General features: G+C 41.7%; 2 protein-coding genes across 6 annotated transcripts in view; one reads left to right on the forward strand and one right to left on the reverse strand.

Annotated features, from left to right (window-relative positions):
• CFAP91 (cilia and flagella associated protein 91) overlaps window positions 1-3,209 on the reverse strand; it is a 61,411-nt gene extending 58,202 nt beyond the window's left edge. For 4 of the 5 annotated variants that reach the window (XM_084871612.1, XM_084871614.1, XM_084871613.1 and 1 more), the window contains exon 1: window positions 3,007-3,209. In XM_084871612.1, the coding sequence (XP_084727738.1) occupies window positions 3,007-3,130 (124 nt within the window). In that variant the 5' untranslated portion in view covers window positions 3,131-3,209. The remainder of the gene's footprint in view (window positions 1-3,006) is intronic. The other variant, XM_084871615.1, reaches the window with a different exon arrangement.
• A 3,692-nt stretch (window positions 3,210-6,901) lies between these two features.
• Window positions 6,902-13,851, forward strand: COX17 (cytochrome c oxidase copper chaperone COX17). The gene is made up of 3 exons (XM_084871778.1): window positions 6,902-7,107; window positions 8,447-8,535; window positions 13,707-13,851. Exons 1-2 carry the CDS (start codon window positions 7,001-7,003, stop codon window positions 8,529-8,531), a joined length of 192 nt encoding a protein of 63 aa, XP_084727904.1. The 5' UTR covers window positions 6,902-7,000; the 3' UTR covers window positions 8,532-8,535; window positions 13,707-13,851.
• Window positions 13,852-21,097: the final 7,246 nt, after the last annotated feature.

Genomic DNA, 21,097 nt, shown 5'->3' on the forward strand with positions numbered 1-21,097 from the left:
GACAATAGTGTAGCTCTTAATCCATAGACAACTGTACAGATTCAAGGAAGTGACAAAGCATAGTGGGCACTTCAAAAGAGATGCATGATACACAGCATTTGCAAAAAAAATAAAATAAAATGGAGGGAAATGCATACTGCTATATAAATGATTGTCAGTTAGGATTTATAAAAGAATATAAATTGTAAAATACTATAGAAATGTAAGGTATCTGAATTTATCATAATTACTACAGTGATCACAAGAGTAAAATGACATTGAGTGACTATGCCCAAGCAAAGCTTTCTGGAGGAGCAAAAGCCTTGAATAGATAATTAACTACATTGAAAGGACATTGGGTTTGAGAGATGGGGACAGAGGAAGGGTGAAAAAGCTTGGAAAGGTGTTCATACTTGTACCATTGACCCCCACACCCACCCTGGTCATCAACTTACTTTATTTCTCCAATTTTCAACTAAGATATACAAGGACTCTATACAATTGGTGGTGAGCTTTAGGCTAAGAACTCATGTAGAGTGCCACCCCAGTCCCTAGCAGAGCCAAAGAAATCCATACACTGTGACTCTCTTGTCAGATGGAAGAAGGAAGCATATACATCAAAAGGAGGGTTTGAGTTACTAAATAAAATAGAGGATGCCCAGTTAAATTTGAATTTCAGAGAAGCAAAGAATAACATTTTATATAAATACTAGATGCCTGGTGCACAAATTTTATTCATTGGGGGGTGGCCCTCAACCCAGTCTGCGAGTTCTCACAGTCCAGGTCCCCTCAGGGGATGTCCAACTGCTAGCTTAGGCCTGATGTGGACTGGCCTAAGCCAGCAGTCTGGGATCCCTCTCACCGTCTGGGATCCCTCTTGTAGTCTGGGACTCCTCGCTCCTTAGCTCCTTATCACCCACCTGTTTCCTGCTCCTTAGTGCTGCTGCGGAGGCAGAAGAGGCTCCCCCCACCACCATTTCGCTCTCCAACCGTGAGCCCTGCTTCTGGCTGAGCAGCACTCCCCCTGTGGGAGCACACTGACTACCAGGGAACAGCTCCAGCATTGAGCGTCTGCCCCCTGGTGGTCAGTGCGCATCATAGTAACCGGTAGTTCAATCAGTTGTTCTGCCATTTGATCGATTTGCATATTAGGGTTTCATTATATAGGATGTCCCAAATATTGCATGGGATTAAAAATGTAAACCAAAATAGTACACATTATTTACCTCAAATTCAAATGTAATGGTGTGTCCTGTATTTTTTTTTTTTTTTTTCTCTTCACCTAAGGATATGTTTTAATTGATTTTTTTTTCGAGAGAGAGAGAGGAAGGAAGAAGGGGGAGAGAGGGAGAGAGAGTCCTTGATGTGATAGAGAATCATTGGTAGGTTACCTCATGTACATCCCTGACCAGGAATTGAATCGGCAACCCAGGTATGTGCCCTGAGGGGAAATTGAACCCACAACTGTTTGGTATACTAGACAATGCTCCAACCAACTAAGCCATCCAACCAGGGCAATGTCCACTCTTTTTTAAAAAAATATATATATATTTTATTGATATTTACAGAGAGGAAGTGAGAGGGATAGAGAGCTAGAAACATCCATGAGAGAGAAACATCGATCAGCTGCCTCCTGCACACCCCGCACTGGGGATGTGCCCACAACCAAGGTACATGCCCCTGGCTGGAATCAAACCTGGGACTCTCCCAGTCCGCAGGCTGACGCTCTATCCATTGAGCAAACCAGCCTTGGCAATGTCCACTCTTTTATTTGCTAAACCTGCTAACCCTACCAGAATGAAAGACCATAAGATCCAAGATATTGAGCAGGAGGCCTCGGCACCTTAGTTCTGACGTCCCTGCCCTGGCTATGTTATGCTTCCTGTCCATGAATAGCTGTGAGACTGCCTGTTTTATTAGAGCAATCAAAAGTTTCATTTGACCTATTCTGAGAGGATGTGGAAACTTTTAGGAATCTCTCTGGGGTTGGATGGGGTGGGGTGGTGGTGAGGGGAATTACTTTTAGGGATAAAAGAAAGAAGGAGCTTAATAAATTCTTTGCCTGTCTTTGCTGAAGGAAGATGTCTATCCATAGTTCCGAATTACCTTTGAAATAAACATGGTGATGTGTTTAGAGGAGTTTACTAGATTTATTTTACAAGATGAAACCAAGAGCAGGTTTCATTACACAGTCCCAATAGGAAATGGGTATTCTATGCGATTCTCATCCAAAGGAGACCCTGGGAATCCCAGAGGACATAAGATAGAATTAAAAGCAATGCAAGGTTGAGGTGAGAGCCTGGGCCTCCTGAGGCAAGATTGGAAAAAGGTCATGCTTAAAGATGGTAAGTTCTGTAATAGTAAATTCAATAATTTAAAAAAAACATTTATGAGGCACCTAGCATATGTACCAGCACTGGATTAGGTACTGAATTGATTACAAATATATATAGAACAAGAACTTAGAAAACAACACGGGACATAACGTCCAGTACAAGAGACAGAATGTAAATGGACAATCAGGTCATCACAGTAAATGGGGCTTTAGTGGCCCAAAGGGGACCACTTGAGTGTGGACCTATTGAGTGTATAAGCAATGCTTTATTGGATAAGAATAAGTTTAAAGAGAAAACTAAAAACTAGGGTGAGACAAACTGGCACTTTCCCCGAGAATGCCAAGATTTGGAGGTGTCCAGAGAATGGCAACGGAAAGGTCCTTCTTGTTGGGCATTTTATGGAGTTTGAATGTGGGAATGTTGAGTGACTCTCCAAACCTGCAAATCATTGCATATTTTCCTTGATACGAAAACTCCTAGGATGTGAGTTTTAGCTTAAGGCTGTGCAAAGTATCAGCAAGAGAGGATGGCGAAGAGTGAGCGGCGCCCAGCGCCTGGGCAGCTTCAGAGCAGCCCACACTGCAAAGGACAACAAGGGATTTGCCCTTAGGCTCGTCTTTCGTTCGCCTGGGCCGCCGTTTCAGGGCCCACCGCGGCCACAGCTCAGGAGGGAGTTCCGGGGCTCCCTTACCGTACAGGTAATCATACGTTCGGCCGTTGAAGAGTTGGCCCCTGGCCTCCGACTTCACCTCGCACCGGGTTTTTGGGCCCCGCTGCTTGGTCCGGGGCTCCTGGATGGTCACGGTTTGGCTCATGGTGCCTCCCCTTCCCTCCCGCCAGCAGAGGCCCAAATAGGTAGGCGGAGCAGCTGTGTGCACCGTAGCTATGGTAACCTCCACGGGAAATGGAGCGGGGGGGGCGGGGCCAGGAGCAGGAAGAGGCGGGGCGAGGAGCAGGAGGGGCGGGACTAGAGTTGGGGCGGGGCCAAGAGGGAGCAGTGCTGGCTCGGGAGAGAGAAGTGGGGTGAGAATGAGGAATCCCCCTGGGCCGGGGAGCGGAGAGGGCGGAGGGGTAGGAAGGAAGTGGAAGGGAAGGGAAGGGGAGGGGAGGGAGGGGAAGGGAAAGAAAGGAAGGGGAGGGCTTGGGAGCGGGAAGAGCCCGCCTTACTTCCACTACGTTCCGGAGGCGGAGCCTCGAGCTTCCAGCCCCCCACCCAGTTCCAGGCTGCAGGGCTAGAGGCTGGGGGAAAGGCTGCTGCTCAAATCCGGCGGCGACTTGTAACCTCTTTCGGAAATCCCTGGGGAATTTCAGAACCTTCTAGTTGTCGTTCATTTCGGACATCCCCTTTTCGTGGGGCTGCTTCTGCGAGCTGAGGAACCCAAGCTCCGGTACGCGGAGCCTGGGCGCTTCCAGGCCCGGTCCCAGGGTCATCAGCCTTAAAGGGCCCGGAGCTGAGGCGCACTCCGCTGCCACTTCCCCTGACCTTAAATCAGCAGGGGTCACGTACTGTAGGCACTAGCTCTGCTTTTTGAAACTACTTACATTAGGGGAGATTTTTTTAACATGAGCAAAAGTGAATCCACTTTTAACCATTACCAACATTTTACCAAGCTCATGGCATCGATCCCCTTCCCTCTTTTTGCTTGAGTATTTAAAAACAAAACCCAGACATTATTTTTACCCTTAAATTAATCTTCATCTCAAACTGATACGGATTAAAAAAAAAAAAAAAGAAAGAAAGAAAGAAAAGAAAGAACTTAACCATCCAACAAAATTAATAAGTCTGTCATATCATCTCATTCTCAATTACTATTCAAATTTCCCTGGTTGTGCCCAAGATGTCATTTAATAGTTGGTTTGTTCTGATCAAAAGATAAGAAGTCTTCACATTGCATTTTGGTATGCCTCTGAAGTCTTTCATCCTAGAACAGTGATTCTAACACTTGCAACAATTTTCTTTATTACCTGGAATTCTTTTATTAAAAGGACTTTCACCAACTCATTGGTTTTATACTAAAATATAGGAATCTTAGAGGAAAGCCTGGGAAAAAGCTGGATTCCTTCACTTTAATAAATTTCAGAGAAATGAGTTTGACTTTGTAACCTGGAGGGATTTATAGACTTAGATTTTGGTTAGACCAATCACGTTAATGGTTTCCTTTTTAATTTTGATGCAATTAACTTTAAAAATTTATTTTCTTGCAATTGGTGTTTTTCAAATAGGTTGTTCTTTCCTCCTGGATGTGAAGATAATCTCTTCCACTATCGTCTATCAATTTTTTAGTTTGACCTAATGCATCCAGTGCTCTTCCTTTTTTCCAATTAATTTTCTTTTCCCTAATGATTTGTTGAACTGTGTTATTGTATACTAAAGGCCCGGTTCACTAAATTCGTGCATGGGGCTGGGGGGGTGGGGGGAGCAGGGTCTCTCAGCCCAGCCTGCACCCTCTCCAATCTGGGACCCCTCAAGGGATGTCCGATTGCTCCCCTGCCAGCCTGGTTGCCCCCAACTTCCCTCCTCTGCCAGCCTGGTCACCCCTAACTGCCCTCCCCTGTAGGGTTGATTGCCTCCCAACTGCCCTCCCTTGCAGGCCTGGTGCCTCCCAACTGCCCTCCCCAGATGGCCATCTTGTGGTGGCCATCTTGTGTCTACATGAGGGCAGGATCTTTGACCACATGGGGGCAGCCAGCTTGTGTGTTGGAGTGGTGGTCAATCTGCATATTACTCTTCTATTAGATAGCATAGAGGCCTGGTGCACAGGTTGGGGCCGGCTGGTTTTCCCTGAAGGGTGTCCCGGATCAAGGTGGGAGTTCCCTTGGGGCGTGGGGCAGCCTGGGTGAGGGGCCTGTGGTGGTTTGCAGGTGACCCAAGTAGAGACCCTGGTATCTGGAATTTATTTACCTTCTACAATTGAAACTTTGTAGCCTGGAGTGGAGCCAAGCCTCCTGCTCGCTCTGCAGCCATTTCTGTTTGGATTTGTTTACCTTCTATAATGGAAACTTTGTAGCCTTGAGTGGAGGCCTAGGTTGGCAAGGGCAGGCGGAAAGCTTGGCTTTCTCTGTTGCCTGGAAAACCCAAGACTCCCTCCTGCTCTCTGTGGCTGTAGCCATCTTGGTTGGGTTTATTTGCATACTTGCTCTGATTGGCTGGTAGGTGTGGCTGGTGGGCATGGCTTGTGGGTGTAGTGGAGTGGTGGCTAATTTGCATATTACTCTTTTATTAGGTAGGATTATGTTCCCAAGAGAAGTTGATGTTGATAGTTCAAGAAACACCATTAGAGTGGCAAGATACTAAACAACAGAAGTGAACACCTAGTTGAAAGAATTGATAACAGTAGATAAGGGTACATTTAGGAGGACATAAGAGTAATGTGTTTTATTATTAAACATAACAAACCCATAATGAAGTAAAAATCATGCTTACTAGAAGTTTTTAGATGACAAAGTGGGAATGGTTTTAGTAACTTGGAAAATACGAATATAGAAACTAATTCCATTCAGCATCCATGAATTCCCTGAACTAAATCTCTGAAACACAGAAACAAACTTTGGTTAGGTGATAATTGAAATTTTGATTACCCAAATTTGAATAATGCCTCAATGTCCTGCTTTAAAATGAGAGGGCAGGCGGGGTGAGAGGGCAGGGTGGGGCGGGTCCAGCTCCTGGTAACTGGACCCTAGGCCTAACCCAACCAATCAGGTCAGCCAAGGAAGCGGCACCACCCTCCCTATAAAACCCATTGATATGTTAAGTTCTTGCTCTTTCTCACCATGCCCTCGTTCGTGTAAGTGGGACTGAGCTCAGACTAGTCCGAAATAAATACAGGCTTTCTGCAATTGCATCGGATTCGGCTCCCTGGTAGTCTTTGGGGTTTATGACACTTGGGCATAACAAAAAAATAGTTCAATCTCTTTGTCCAATAATTCTCATTAAAAAAACACACACACAATGGGTGTGTACATTGTATTGCAAATAACATAGACAAGTTTATTTACCTAACTGAATAAGGCATTTTGCAATTTTATTAACAGTATACTGTACTTGTCCTATTGAGCAATTCCTACTGAAATCAAATTAGTGTGAGAGAGAGAGCTATAGACACATCCATGAACTATGGATTTAAAGTATGTGGGGTGAGGTATGGGCGGAAGGGAAATTTTTTTTTCAATACTGTGCAATTTCGTTGTTCAGTGTCTTAAATTAAGTCTTTAACGAGGTCAGTGAAAACCAGTGGGGGACGAGGGACAGGAAGAAGGCAGAGTCCATCCTGAAATACAGAAAACTGAGCTCTAACTCCAAGGGGGCCGGCTTTCAGTAGTGTGCGGTCTTGTCACGGACAAGACGTTTCACTTCCTAGCGCTTCAGCTTTGCGGTAAGTGAAGGGCTTAAGCGATGTCTCATTTCCTCATTCTCAGCCTTCGAGAGTTCTCCACTCTCCGCGCCCTTTCACCTCGCCTCTCTGCGCCTGCGCCAAAGAGGCGGGCCAGTGCCGTCCTTTAGTCAGTTATGCGCATGCGTCCTTTTGATCCCTCCCTCCCCTCCCTCTTCCGCGCCCAAGTGTCTGAGAGGCAGGACTTCCTGTCCTTCTGGACCGGATGCCGGAAGTGCGTGCGAGCGAACCAGCGTTTGCGGAGGTTGGGAGCGTTGAGGGTTCCCGCGCTAGCAGCTGCTTTCTTCTTGCAAGATGCCGGGTCTGGCGGCCGCAAGCCCTGCCCCTCCTGAGACGCAGGAGAAGAAGCCGCTGAAGCCCTGCTGCGCCTGTCCGGAGACCAAGAAGGCGCGCGATGCGTGGTCAGTGCGCAGCCCGGGACGGGGCGGCCGGCGGCCCTGCGCCTCCTCCCCGCGGCGTGGCCCGCTGCACCGCCCGGGGCGGGCCTGCCTGGCCCTGGCTTTGCGGAGCGGCGCTTTCGGGGTTACTGGGGCCCAGGAGGCTTCCGGGTCTGCTGTGCTGCGGCCTGAGCTCGCCGCTCGGGTGGGAAATGGGTGAAGGGTTAGGAGGGAGGTCACATTGACCCCGAGCTCCGTTCACACACTTGTGTTCTCCTAGGAAGGGTATTTGAACATAACTTTAGGTCGGAAGATGTCGAAATGGATACATTTGCTGCTTGATTTAAAGGAGCTTTAAGTTAATGGAGACATGCCGGTAATGGCTATACCAGGTGGTATGGACTAGTATAAAAGGTTTAGCAAAACCAAAGAGTAATTAAATTTCTCGTAATGCCTGCCAGATTTTAGACACAGTAGGACACAAGGTACATTTCTTAACAGTACTAAAGCGTCCCTCCTCCCCCCCCTAAGATAATTTAAGCCCGTTTATGTCCGTTAGGTGACATTGTAGTGTTCAGAAGTGTACCTCTAGATTACCATCGTTCCACAAAAGCTTTTGTTTGTTTTCATTTTATACAGCCACTCTTGTGGAACAAATATTATTAGGAATTTTCAGATGTGAATGTACACTTCCTTCAGCCCCTTTTTGTCCTTACATAAGAAGTAATTACAAGTGGCATAATGAGGTTAATAAGAGCTGTAGGAGCTCAGTGCTTTCTATTAATACTTAGTATTTTGCAAATAACATTATGGAGGGAGAATTGAAACGGGGAGTTCAAAACAAGTCACCCCAAGGTATGCTTCTGTGATTTGCAGGTGATTTTGAGCTAAAGGCAGTGTTAGCTGTGGCTTCAAGAGAATCTGCCTCCCCCCACACACTGCCCTTCCCCCTTAACCACCTAGAAGAACTTGAATTAGGGGCCTTGCCTATAAGAGATTATTAGAAATAACTTCTTTTGACCTATTTACGGGATAGGACAAACTTCTGAGTATTAAGTATCTGCTTTTTAAATCCTGCAGTGACCTTTTGAAGCCCCCAAGGCACCTTGTCTCATCCCTAGCTCAGGATGTCTTATATACCCATGTTCCCTTATGTATTAAATTCGATTATTTTCTCTTGCGAATGTCTCCAGCCTATTGGATTATTAGACAAACCAGAAGAACATTTGTTTTTAACTCCCGCTACATTCATCAGACTATGTTCTGCCTCACTCCACGTCACTGTTATATTAATACATGCTTATTTACTGCTAATCTGCTTAATGGCTACTTTGTTAGATAACAAGTTCATTTTGTTTTGTAGCATTATTGAGAAAGGAGAAGAGCACTGTGGACACCTAATTGAGGCCCACAAGGAGTGCATGAGAGCCCTGGGATTTAAGATATGAAATGGTGAGCACGGTTCTCCCTGACGGGGAAGGTAATACGTAGGCTTATTGCTGCAGATGTCTCTATTGCTTCATAGATTTAGCAGTCATTGGGCAACATTGTATCTGAAAGGTAGTTCACCCGGTTCATCTAACACACTGAAGTAGCACTAAAAAATAACTTTTCAGTTAGTGGTGCTAAAAATTGAGAGGTATTTGGTGGATTTGGAAAGGGAAGAATTTAGCTTTTAAGAAGGGGCTTGACAAGGAATCATGGCTTAGGGATTTCACTATATTTAGGTGTTCAACTTAAAGGAACTATAGGAAAAACATTCCCCATTCCTTGTTTCTAATGTTGTGAGTCTTTAATAAGTGCTTTTAAACAGAGTGAGCATCACATGAAGTATTGCTTTCTGCAAAACAAAAATGGAATTTTTGCTATATCTCTTTTGTACTGCACTTTATTCTAATAACTAACCTATAGTATGCCGTAAGCGTCTATACGCAAGCGGGAGACCTTCCCCACACACCATGCAGGTCTATAAAAAAAATGTTTCCTCTAAGTGGCAGCCCTGACCAACTTTAAAATCATTTTTCCTGAGAGTTTTCAGCTGAAAATATTAAAAAACACTCGAATTATGAGTAATATGTTTATTTTTATAATACTCATTGCAAAATTGATTTTTTAAATTAAATTTAAAATATTGTGTGTGGGGATGGTTTTCGTTTTGGATGTGTGGCAGTTGACTGGTTAAAACTCAGACCATATTTTGAAGAACTTTGAATCTAAATTTTAATGCTGAAGGGAACCTTAATAAATGATTTTTCTTTCATTTGGAAGTTCTTCCTTCAGGTAGCAACTTGACTCACTCCCTCACTTTATTCAGATCTCTGTTTAAATACTTCCTTTTTGGAGAGGCTTTTCCTTAACATTCCATCTAAAATAGCATCCCTTACCTGGTTGGCAGGCTCAGTGGTTGAGTGTTGACCTATGAACAAGGAGATCATGGGTTTGATTCCCAGTCAGGGCACATGCCCCAGTTGTGGGCTTGATTCCCAGTAAGGGATGTACAGGTTTCTATCTCTCCCTTCCTCTCTGAAATCAATAAAAATATATTTATACATAAATAAACATCCCTCCCCCATCACTGTATCCTAGCCCTGTCCAAGAGAACTTTCTGTGATAATGAAAGCGTCCTGTACTTGCACTCTCCAGTATGGTAGCCACTAGCCATATGTGGCTGTTGAACCCTTGATATGTGAGTAGTAAAACTGAGTAACTATATTTTTAGTTTTATCTAATAGCCACATGTAGCTAGTGGCTACTTTATTCTTAATACCATTTCCTGCATATTATGTATGTATTTATCATCAGCTTTGTTTTATTCCAACTAGAATATGATCTCTGAGATAGTAGGAACAGTGAAGTCAAAAAGACTTGCTGAAGTTGAGTGGCTAGATGGTGGAATTTCACTCACTGTCACATCCCCAGGACCTAAGACATAGTAGGTGTTCATTGGAGGATTGTTATTAAATGAATAAATGAAATTAAGTCCTGTAAGTATGAAATGATTCCAGAGGTGGGTTAGCAGGATCAGAACTGGAAGCTGTCTCCAGGCAGACTCCCTCTGCTTTGTGCCCCCCTGCCCTGGGCTTTCCACATCACACCACCACTTTTAATAATAGCTGAGAGATAATGCCGAAACCACATACAAATATAACAGTAATAGAGAGCCTGGCTTCTCTCCCTGTCACTTCTTTCCTGCCTGTTTAGAATTGCACATATGGCCACTGTTCCTCATTGAGCTATAAAAAAGGAGGGTAAGGAACTTGTCCCAAGCTGATAAGAATCACTGTATAGTGGAAAACAGTCCAGGCTGTAAATGCTCAGGCTTAATTTTGGTTCTCCTGCTGTCTAGTATGTTTTACTTCAGCTACATCCTCTTTGGGCTTTACTTTTTGTTTTGTTAATCCTAACCCAAGGAAATATATATATACTGTGTGTGTGTGTGTGTGTGTGTGTGTGTGTATATATATATATATATATATATATATATATATTTTTTTTTTTTTTTTTTAGAGAGAGAGAGTGGAAAGAAGGGAGGGAGGGATAGGGAGAGACAGAGAGACATCGATTGGTTGCCTCCCATATATGCTCCGACTGGTACTGGGGATTGAGTCTGCAACACAGGTACATGCCCTTGACTGGGAATCAAACCCGAGATCTTTCCGAGCTTGGGCTGACACCACTGAGTAACACTGGACAGGGCTGGACTTTACTTTTTATTTATAAAAAGAGAACCATAATACATTTTTTTATTTAAATATGTTATGATATATCTACTCTATATATGAGATACTTAAGTGACTTTTAGATTAGACGATTCCTGGTGAACCATTTTGTAAAATAAGTAAGTTTGAGTAGGGGTTGTGTTCTTAAAAGTATAAATATACCTGTTGATGATTTTTAAAGAATCTCAGCACGTGGGAGCAGATGGGATGGGGGCTGTGGCAGGAGGGGCCAGGTGCGGGCGAGGGTGATGGCCTGAGACCCGCCCTGTGCCCACCGCAACCTCGAGGCCCACAGTTCCTTTCAAGGTGCACGAATTCATGGGCTGGGCCCTAGTTTGTCTATAAAAGAAAACACAAGAGCTTTGGACCTAGAAGATCTGGTGTTTAACTGGTTGAATGGTCTTGGGCAGTCCTTAACTTTCTGAACTTCAGTTTCCTCATCTGTAAAGCAGAGATGATAATAATGACCAAAGTACTTTATAGAGTCATTGTGATGATTCAATGATAGATGTATGAATAGGCTTTGTAAACTTGTCAAGTAGAAACCAGAGAGGAATATTTCGTATCTTGGGAGTTGTGGATAGCAAACCTTCAGTTGAAGTCTGTTGAATGTGTGACCTAATGTATTTTTGATATCTGGTTAGAAGAACAATCTGAATCCATGTAGGCCCTTCTAAGAATTCAGGAGAGGGCTCTTCCAAGAAGTTTTGGAAGAGGGACAGGTGTCCTATTTCCCTAGCCCCCCTGGGGAAATGGAGGAACAGTGAAGTCAAAAAGACTTGCTGAAGTTGAGTGGATAGATGATGGAATTAAAACTAGAGTCTAGATCTCCTATTTATTTTTTTTAATCCTCGCTTGATATTTTTTCATTACAACCTTTTTTGTATACAGGATGTCACTTCAACCAACTGAACCACTGGGTAGGGCAAATTATACTCCTTGCACTAAATAAGGCTTTATTGCCAACATTTCACTTTCAGGATTGTGTATAGTCTTGATTTATAATATGAGAACTTCATTATGATGCTAATTAGACCTATTGTTGAAATGAATATGTATATAACCAGATCATTGGCTGTAGGGTAAAATCCAACATTGCTATCTGCATTGTTATAAGATTAACTTAACTGAATTCATACATCTCAGTTAGGCCACATTTTTCTGACAATAGCTTCAAGGGAAAAATAGTTTTGCAAACTTAGGTCTTCCCAGTAATGAGTTTGAATATTCCAAATTCAAAAACCTTAGTAGGTATTAATATTAATATTAATATTCTAATGTAGGTCTTAATTATACCTTCTTAACATAGGTTGGAACTTAATATAACAGTAGGCTGTATTCAACCAGAGCTGTAATTTATAATCTGCTGAGGCATATTTTCCTAAACTCACAAGCTTGGGCCCCAGTCTGCACCTGTTAGCTCAGAAACATCTAGATAATATTCAAGTGTGCCCCTCTTTAACAACTAGTGGCTTAAGCTGAAGGGATAATTCTAAATAAAACTATTGAAAGATTTAATAGTACTAAAAGCTGAGGCTCAAAAACTGCTCTTAAGAAAAATTAGGTGTGTGGTGGTGATTCTCAACACTTCCTTCTGTCTTACGACTGCTGCTTTCACTGAAAGGGGAACTAGAGGAACCTGCTAAAAAAAAATGTAAAGAGAAAATAGCTAGTATTCTTTCTGCCTTTAGGATTCAGAAGGAACTTGAAGAACTCATTTAGAGGGCTAAAGTCATTGAAATAAATTAGAGGATTACCATTTAGTGGTAGTGATAATATTTATTAAGTTTAACTGAACTTAATAGTAGGTTGAAATATACTTAAAATATGCTGATTTCATACGAACATACATGCAACTGATAACGTATGAGAATATGATTCTGAGAAAAATCTAGGAAAAGGGTTATTTCTGCTATTCAAACATTTAGTTATTCAATAGATATTTATTGTTTAAGGCCCTAAAAAAAATTGCCAAGATGAGAAAAACAGGATCTCTTCTGCCAAGAACTTACACCCAAAGATATAACCAAATGGTTTCCATATGTGATATTCAGTCAGTAGCAAACGAGGTAACAGTGTTTGCTATGGACTGCTATTGAATGTTGAATAGCTTCATTTTTGGTTATTTTTCCTGCTCAAACCTTTCCCTTAACTGTATTTGTCCTTGGAGAATTTTAGAAAATTGAGACTTTAGATATTTTATTGTTGATGAGGCTTATCTTTTCTAAACCAAATACAGGGAATAGCTAGATGAGGGAAGCACTTGCATTAGACTTGAAGAGTTGGTAGCCCAAATTACTTAGTTACCTTTTTAGCATTGTTCTCTGTCTTCTGGGATAAGGATTGGGATATAGGAGTGGAGGTCGGTGGGAGCTATCTGGAGAGAAGCCTGGTACTGGCTGATTAGACCTGCTACCCTCTTTTTTATTTTACTCTCCCTTTTTGTTCTTTACAAATGGATTTCAAAAGGGTTACCCTTATTTTGCCCTTGGAATGAAGTTAGTAACTTTCCTCAGGAAGTGCCTTGTATGTAGAGCTGAACTTATGCCTTTTGCTTTGTACATCTTTGCCAAACATCCTTGAATCAGTAAGGAGGGGTTTGCAAGTCTCTTTTGAGTATCTGTAAAAATAAACTGCCTTAGCCTTTTGGGGAAAACATTTTTGAGAAAATGTGTAGTTTTACTTCAACAAAGACTTCTAAAGATTAAACTGTGATGGATTGAACAGTTTCAGTGGTGTTTTTAGTTAGGCAAAACTAGAATTTTAAAATGTGGATCTTTTATTCCATGACTGGTTTAGAATAATTGTGGCATTTGGTTAACAGTACTTAACTGAGTTCCCTAACTCCATAGGTCTGGCATGACCTTTAAAATCCGACTTTCTAAAATAAATCTTTTTCTATAGGTGGTCTGCTCTGTGAATGAATAATTCCTGAAGAATGAAGATAATTTAATAATTTGGAAAGTTCTTTAATGAACTTCCATAAATGGTAAAAGTATAATTTATTAAAAAAAAAAAAAAAAAGAAGAAGAAATTCCCTGGTTAAAAATCATGTGTGTTTTCTTTCTGTGTTCCTCACATCGTCACATGTTTACTTACTTATTTATATTAAAGCATGTAGAATAAACAAATCTTGTAATATGAATTTCTTACGTTGTGTCATTCTGGGAACTCTGGGCTGTTATGGGATTGAAATAAGATTACTGGAGTCAAAATAAGACCATCAGAGGCTGCTAATTGATAAAAAAACAGGCAAGGATTTATTGAATGGGCCAGGACGGCCGCAGGAACACTACTCACAGGTGGAGTCCACAGTCACGACTGCTCCATTTCAAGTGTAGGCAGTCCTTTTTAAAGGTCCAAACCACAAAATTTTCCTTTGTTCTAAATTCTAAATTTTAAAGGCTAGTAATAGCCCACAGGGTCATCCTGCTGGAGGTTGGAATGTGGGCCTATCTTGCAAAAGCAGATAGTACAGAAGCAGAACTGAGCCAAGTTAATCTCTAAAGGTTATCTGCAGTTTCAACTCCTGGAACTACTGAGTCAGTGGGAATCAATCTCCTGTGGTCCTGGTCCACAGGCACAGGAAAATTGCAAGTGAGTGAGTACAGAAGCCAGAATAGCAGGGTTAAAATTCAAACAGTTTTTACCTAAGTATGGTTGCTACCATACTTCATGTTGCAAACACTGATGTCATCCAATAAAATCAAAATCAGTACATGGAAGTAAAAAATAACCCTTTACCAATTTGGAATGAGGATGGTAGCATTATCATCTCACTCAAAGTTTCGTATTTTTAACTTTCTTAAAGGCAAGAACTCGACAAGCCTTCAATCTTGATATTTATTTACTTATGTTGTTTTTTGTTAATCCTCATCCAAGGATATTTTTTTCATTGATTTTTAGAGAGAGTGGAAGGGAAAGATAGAGACAGAGAAACTTCAGTGTGAGAGAGAGACATTGATTGGTTGCCTCCTACAAGCGCCCCGATGGGCCAAGGATTGAGTGCAGCAGAAGTGCATGCCCTTGATCAGAGTCAAACCTGCAGTCCTGTCGAGGGCCGATACTCATTGCTCTGTGCTCTAACCACTGAGAGGGCTGGCTAACACCAGTCTTAATATTTTAAATTCATATTGTTCATTATTAGTTCTCTCTTTTGGGAAAGTAATTTAAGTTTTGGAGCACATTAGGATTCCTTGGCTTGAAAGATCTCAATTGCTTGATGCTGCGACCTTCACGGTGAGTTCAGGATGACTTGCAGGAGGGCCAAGGACACAAGTGAGTACACTTTACAAGAATTCTGAAGACATTGGCGGGGGGAGGTAGAAACCTCTTGCATGAAGAAGAACACTGAGTCTAGGTCCTGCCTGCATTTATTTACTTTGAATACACATTTGCACTTTAGCAATGCATCAGGCGGATCAAAGGTAAAGTTTGGTAAACAATGTAAGAATTATCAGGTTACGAAATCACTTCCAGCCATGGCAATCACAGCAGGAGCAATCTTGTGCTGATACAGGCCCTGCTGGGATCAAGGTCCATTGGCCTTCCAATGTCTCCTTTGCACTTTCATGCAGATGCTTGTTATGCTTTGGCCTCTGGCAGCTTGACATAACCTGTGTATGGCTACCTTTTTTTTTTTTTTTTTTTTTTTTTAAGATATTTTTATTGATTTCAGACATGAAGGGAGAGGGAGAGAGCTAGAAACATCAGTAAGAGTCATTGATTGGCTGCCTCCACGCCCTCCACTGGGGATCGAGCCTGCAACTTGGGCATGTGCCTTGACCAGGAATCAAACCATGACCTCTTGGTTCATAGGTTGATGATCAACCACCACCACACCAGCCAGGCACTAGTTGCATTTTAAGATAGACTAAGATCATAAGTTTAATATCTAGAGACCAGAGAGTGTTGCCTCATTAATGAGAGCCCAGGCCATTGCTAATGAAATAGCTTTATGCTAGGGTGTAGTGACCTGGAATAAAATATACTGTGTGTTCACTGTAGCAACCCTGTGCTCTTGTTAGTTGCTTAAGGGCAAATGAAGCAATGGCCATATTCTGCCTTTTAAGTAAATGGAATTTTAAATCTCAACAAAAGGAACATAAGAGAATATGTACTGTTTATGTGTCATTGTGTGATGGGGAAAATTACCTATTTTATAAAATAAAGCAACTGAATTAAATTATTCCTTAGGATTCATTCCTATTGATTAAAAGTATGGCTTTGAAGTGTGACAGTCCTAGGTTCAACAACTGCCTGTGTGACCTCAAGCAAGTTATAAGTTCTTTGTGTCTGTTTTTCTCAATCTGAAAAAAAAGAAAAACAGTAATACCTAATTTACAATATGTGAGTACTAATTAAAATAGTGTATATAAAACATGGCACAGGATTGAAAATTTAGTGTAATTGGCATTCTCTGGTTCTATATTCAGATTTTCACTTGACTATTTGGATAAATACTTTTATTTCAGTAAGTTCACAGTTTTTAGGGCATTCCTCTAGGTGAGGAAGAGAATCTTGGACTCCTAAAAGATCTGAGTCAACTTTTCACCCAGGATGAAGCCCTGGCAGGTGATTGTCCAGGCTGCTTGAATATGTGCTGGGACTGCAAAAATTAATATCAGCCAGAGTTAATTTTTTATGTATGCTGTTTCTATGGGTTTATATATTTTTTAAAACAGATCATTTTTCTAAGGTACACATTTTTAATGAGATTGTAATAATAATTGCCTTTTCCCCTTTATACATTTTACCATAAATTAATAGTTTTATGATATTATTTGTGTTGGCTATGTGTAAATCCATTCTGTGGCTTATTTAACCAGTTTTCTATTGTTTGTACATTCATTAATTCTTTTATAAATTGCCTGCTCTATGTCAGATACCATTCTAGGAATTGAGTCTTAGTCTTGAATAGACTATATACCAAATACCTAAATTACTTCTGATTTCTTTTTTGGGGGGGGAGATATTTTGTTTGTTGGTTTTATGGAAACAGGAAGAAATCATGTGAAATTCCACCAGTCTATTTCCTAGGAAAGTCTTTTTTTTTTTTTTTTTAATATTTTTTATTGATTTTTTTGTTGTTTTTTTTTTAAAGAGAGAGGGATAGAGAGTTAGAAACATCGATGAGAGAGAATCATCGATCAGCTGCCTCTTGCACACCCCCTACCGGGATGTGCCCAGAACCTAGGTACATTCCCTTGACTGGAATAGAACCTGGGACCTTTCAGTCTGCAGGCCGACGGTCTATCCATTGAGCCAAACCGGTTTTGGCCATAGGAAAGTCTTCACAAATATCTTTTACTTTAGCCAAGTCGGGGCCAGAGGCTGTGTACATTTTCAAGGCTTTGAGTACTGCCTGACCTCTAGAAAGGGGTATCCACTTGTAACTTTGTATCTGAGGATGCCTATTTCCTTAAACTCTTGGCAAGGTTAATATTTTTCAACCTTTGCCAGATCTGCTCACCTGACTAGTAAAGGAACTAAAGCAGCAGTCGCCAACCTTTCGGACCTCACAGACCAACCACCGGTTGGCACCCACTGAACTGAAGCACTCTTCTTGACATCTGCCATAGTTAAAAACACATTTTACAAGACCTAGTGCTTAAGTCTTCCCAAAGATTATGTGCAGTATTCTACTAAGAGGTGTCACCACAGTAAGTTGAAAAATGAACTTAGCTTTTTAGTAAGTGATTACCACATTCTGATGTATCTTTGCCAAGCCCCTGCTATTCACAATAATTCCCAAACTCTTAAAAAAGATATATTCAACTATTCCGTAATTACTTCTCTTTGTCTAACTTTTAACTGTTTGACATGAAGGATTGATGAGAACAGGACCATGTCTCTAGGCCAGTGGTTGGTAAACTTATTAGTCAACAGAGCCAAATATCAATAGTAAAACAATTGAAATTTCTTTTGAGAGCCAAATTTTTTAAACTTAAACTTCTTCTAATGCCACTTCTTCAAAATAGACTCGCCCAGGCTGTGGTATTTTGTGGAAGAGCCACACTTGAGGGTCCAAAGAGCCTCATGTGGCTCGAGAGCCACGGTTTGCCAACCACTGCCCTAGGCAAAAGCCTATCTTAGGATAACTACACCTTCCACAGGTCTGATGTGGGGGTGATGAAAAACTATAACCCTGATTTACATTTAAAATGAGAGGTTTAGGAAATTGCTCTGTTCAAATATCTGGTGACCTAGAGATGTATCTTGATCTTGAGAGTTGAGGCCCAAGTTGTTTCCCGTACCAGGTATCTAATGTAAACATAGTCATAAATTCATTCAATCTACATATTTTGTGAAGGCCTTATGTGCAAGGAGCTGTCCTAAGTGTTGAGTATTCATGTGTGAATCACGTATATCTTGTCCTCAATGAGATGAGAGGCTATTTTTACCGAGGATATACATTATGCCAACTATGTGCTAAGTAGTGAACAAAGCTTAGTGAGACATGGACCCTGCTCTCAAAAGAGCTTATAGTCTAGTGGGTATCCTATATAATATTGCATAATATGCTAAGTGTCTGGATCTGTTCAACCGAAGTGCAATATGCTAATGATATTCTAAAGCTGCTCAATCTCTCACTAGGGGTCAGACTCTCTGGCTGGTAAGTTAGCTTGCTGCTGGGGTCCAGCCAATTGGGACTGAGCAAGGTGGGCCAGACATGCCCTAGAGCCCTTCCGTGGCTGACCAACCTCCCCAATCCCTCCCAGACCCTGGTCATGCACTGGTGAGGTCCCTCAGCCTGGCCTGCTCCCTCTTGCAATCCAGGACCCCCCAGGAGATGTCAGAGAATGGGTTTCAGCCTGATCCCGCTCCACGAAGGATCAGTGTGGATGATTTAAAATATCAGATGGCAATCATCTCTTTCTTACTTTCACTTATTTTTTTTAAATCATCCACAAAGGATGAGTGCTGCTCAGCCAGAAGGCAGGCTCATGGCTGGCAAGCGCAGCAGCAGCAGTGGCAGGGGCCTCTCCTGCCTCCGAGGCAGTCGGACATCCCGCAGGGCTCCTGGACTCCAAGAGGGTGCAGGCTGGGCTGAGGGACACCCACCCTCCAGTGCACAAATTTTGTGCACCAGGCCTTTAGTGTGTATACTAGTATAAGCAATAAAAATATGAAGTTGAATTTTGAATACACAGTGTTATGATGAATGTTCCAAGATCCTTTCCTTAAAAGAATTTCTGCATGTGGAATTATACCAGTGTTTCTTTAGCTATTAAAAACAGCTAGGTGTGCCCATCTGATGTGGCTCAGTGGTTGAATATTGACCTATGAATGAGAGGTCACAGTTTGATTCTCAGTCAGGGCACATGTCCGCTTACAAGCTCTATCCCCAGTGTGGGGCATGCAGGAGGAAGCCAATCAAATATTGTCTCTCAACATTGATGTTTCTATTTCTCCCTCTCCCTCTTTGAAATTTATATATATATATATATATATATATATATATATATATATATATATATATATATATATATATTTTTTTTTTTAAGTAAATTACAAAAAAACTGCTAGGTGATAAAGGAAAACTCACATAGCTGGAAGTCCATTGCAAGTTCTGCATACAATAATAGAGGCTCAATGATACCTTCTAGGACAAGTTATTTTTTATCTCAGACCTCTCCCTTTTCGGACTGATTAAGCCACTCATATATTTTTTGTTAAAGTCTTGCAGAAGAGAGAAATCATTCCTAAAGCACGAGTTCCCTCCTGTAAGTCTGATGGAGCCAAATTAGGTTTATTTGTATTTTTATGAACCAAGAATAGTTGTCAGCAGAACGCCTTATGCTGATTGGCTTAAACAGAACCCCCACTCCCTCTCTTGGATCCATGTATAATTTAGATATCACAACAAAACTGGAGTTCTGTTACAAGGAAGAAGAGGTAAATGGATAGTGAGCAATTGTCCAATTTGCCACTAAAACATCTTGTTTTCTCAACAACCAAGTTATCCTGAAAGGTCAAATTGAGTCTAGAGGTGCAATTCCTCATATTTAACGTTTTGAGAGGAAAACATTGATAGAACATAAGTAGTCTGCTGCCCAGTTTTCATATAATAAGATAGTCCTGTCCGAGAACCGTTCCCTGAAGAGCAGTGCTTATGGAAATCCTCAAGGGGACCTGACCCTGGAAACATTCAACTGCAAACACCAGGATACCAGCTGCATCTTGATGTCGGGAGGTTGCATGTTCCAGGTTTGAGACAATGGCTCACTTTCAAGAATGGAGGCCTGTCTGTTTTTCTATTCTTTACCCTTCTCACCCTTAGGCATATCATATCTCATGGCTATGGTAACTTCAAGCAAGCATTACATCATCACATAACTATTCAAGCCAGGATGAGAGTTATGCTTCCTTACTGTCTGCCCAGGCGTCTGCTTTTTCCCAGAAACTCCCCCATGCACTCCCTCTTCTCTTACTGACCACATGCCTACCCTTAAACCTGTTGCCATCCAGGGGAAGGGATCTCATGCTTGGCTTTGGCCAGTCTTACTGCAGGTCCTGGCAACTGGGGGAGAAGCCCATCTTCCTTAACAAATTGCGGAAGCAAAATCAGACTTCCATAAATTAAGGAGATTATGGTTGCTGTAGAAAATACAACAAGTAGTGTCTGTCTAAGACCAACTTGGCAGTATGTGTCCAAAGGCCTTGTTCTATTTTAATGTCTATATTAGGGAAGCATTAATCTCAAGTGCAGGGTATCTCAAATTCTGTGTGGTGAGGAATCAGCTTTAATGGTTTCAGTTCACAGACTGATATTAGGAAAGTGAAATTTAAAATAAAATAAAAAAAACACTACAAGGGCCCCACATTTTTTTTTTTAATTAAACTCAAAAGTCACACATTTCTCTTGTCAAATTGCTATAAAAATGTCTAAATACTATTCATTTCTGTTCCCATCTCAGCATGGACCAGTAACAGTTTGCAGTCATGACCCCAGTTGGCAGAGCACTACGCTGACTTCATACTCTGGCCCCTGCTTGCCTCTCCTGCCTGCCTTTGATTCACCTACAGCAAGCTGTTCTCTGTTACCAGAATATGCCTTGTGTTTTCGTTTTACTTCTGGACTTGACTTCACATTCTGTTCTTCCTTCCTGGAATGCCTTACCCCAGCTGGGGAGCACCTAGTCATCTTTTTAGACCAGCTTAAATGTCACCTTCCTTTCCATCTTTGCTCCCCTGTCAGTGCTTCCTTTGAGTCCCAAGTGTACTCATTTTATTGGATTGCTGTTATTCCTAGGTCAGCTGCCCTCACCAGAACAGAAGTTCCCTGAAGGTGA

The sequence above is a fragment of the Pipistrellus hanaki genome, assembly GCF_964339955.1.
Source record: "Pipistrellus hanaki genome assembly, chromosome: 2".
In the NCBI taxonomy this organism is placed as follows: Eukaryota; Metazoa; Chordata; class Mammalia; order Chiroptera; family Vespertilionidae; genus Pipistrellus; species Pipistrellus hanaki.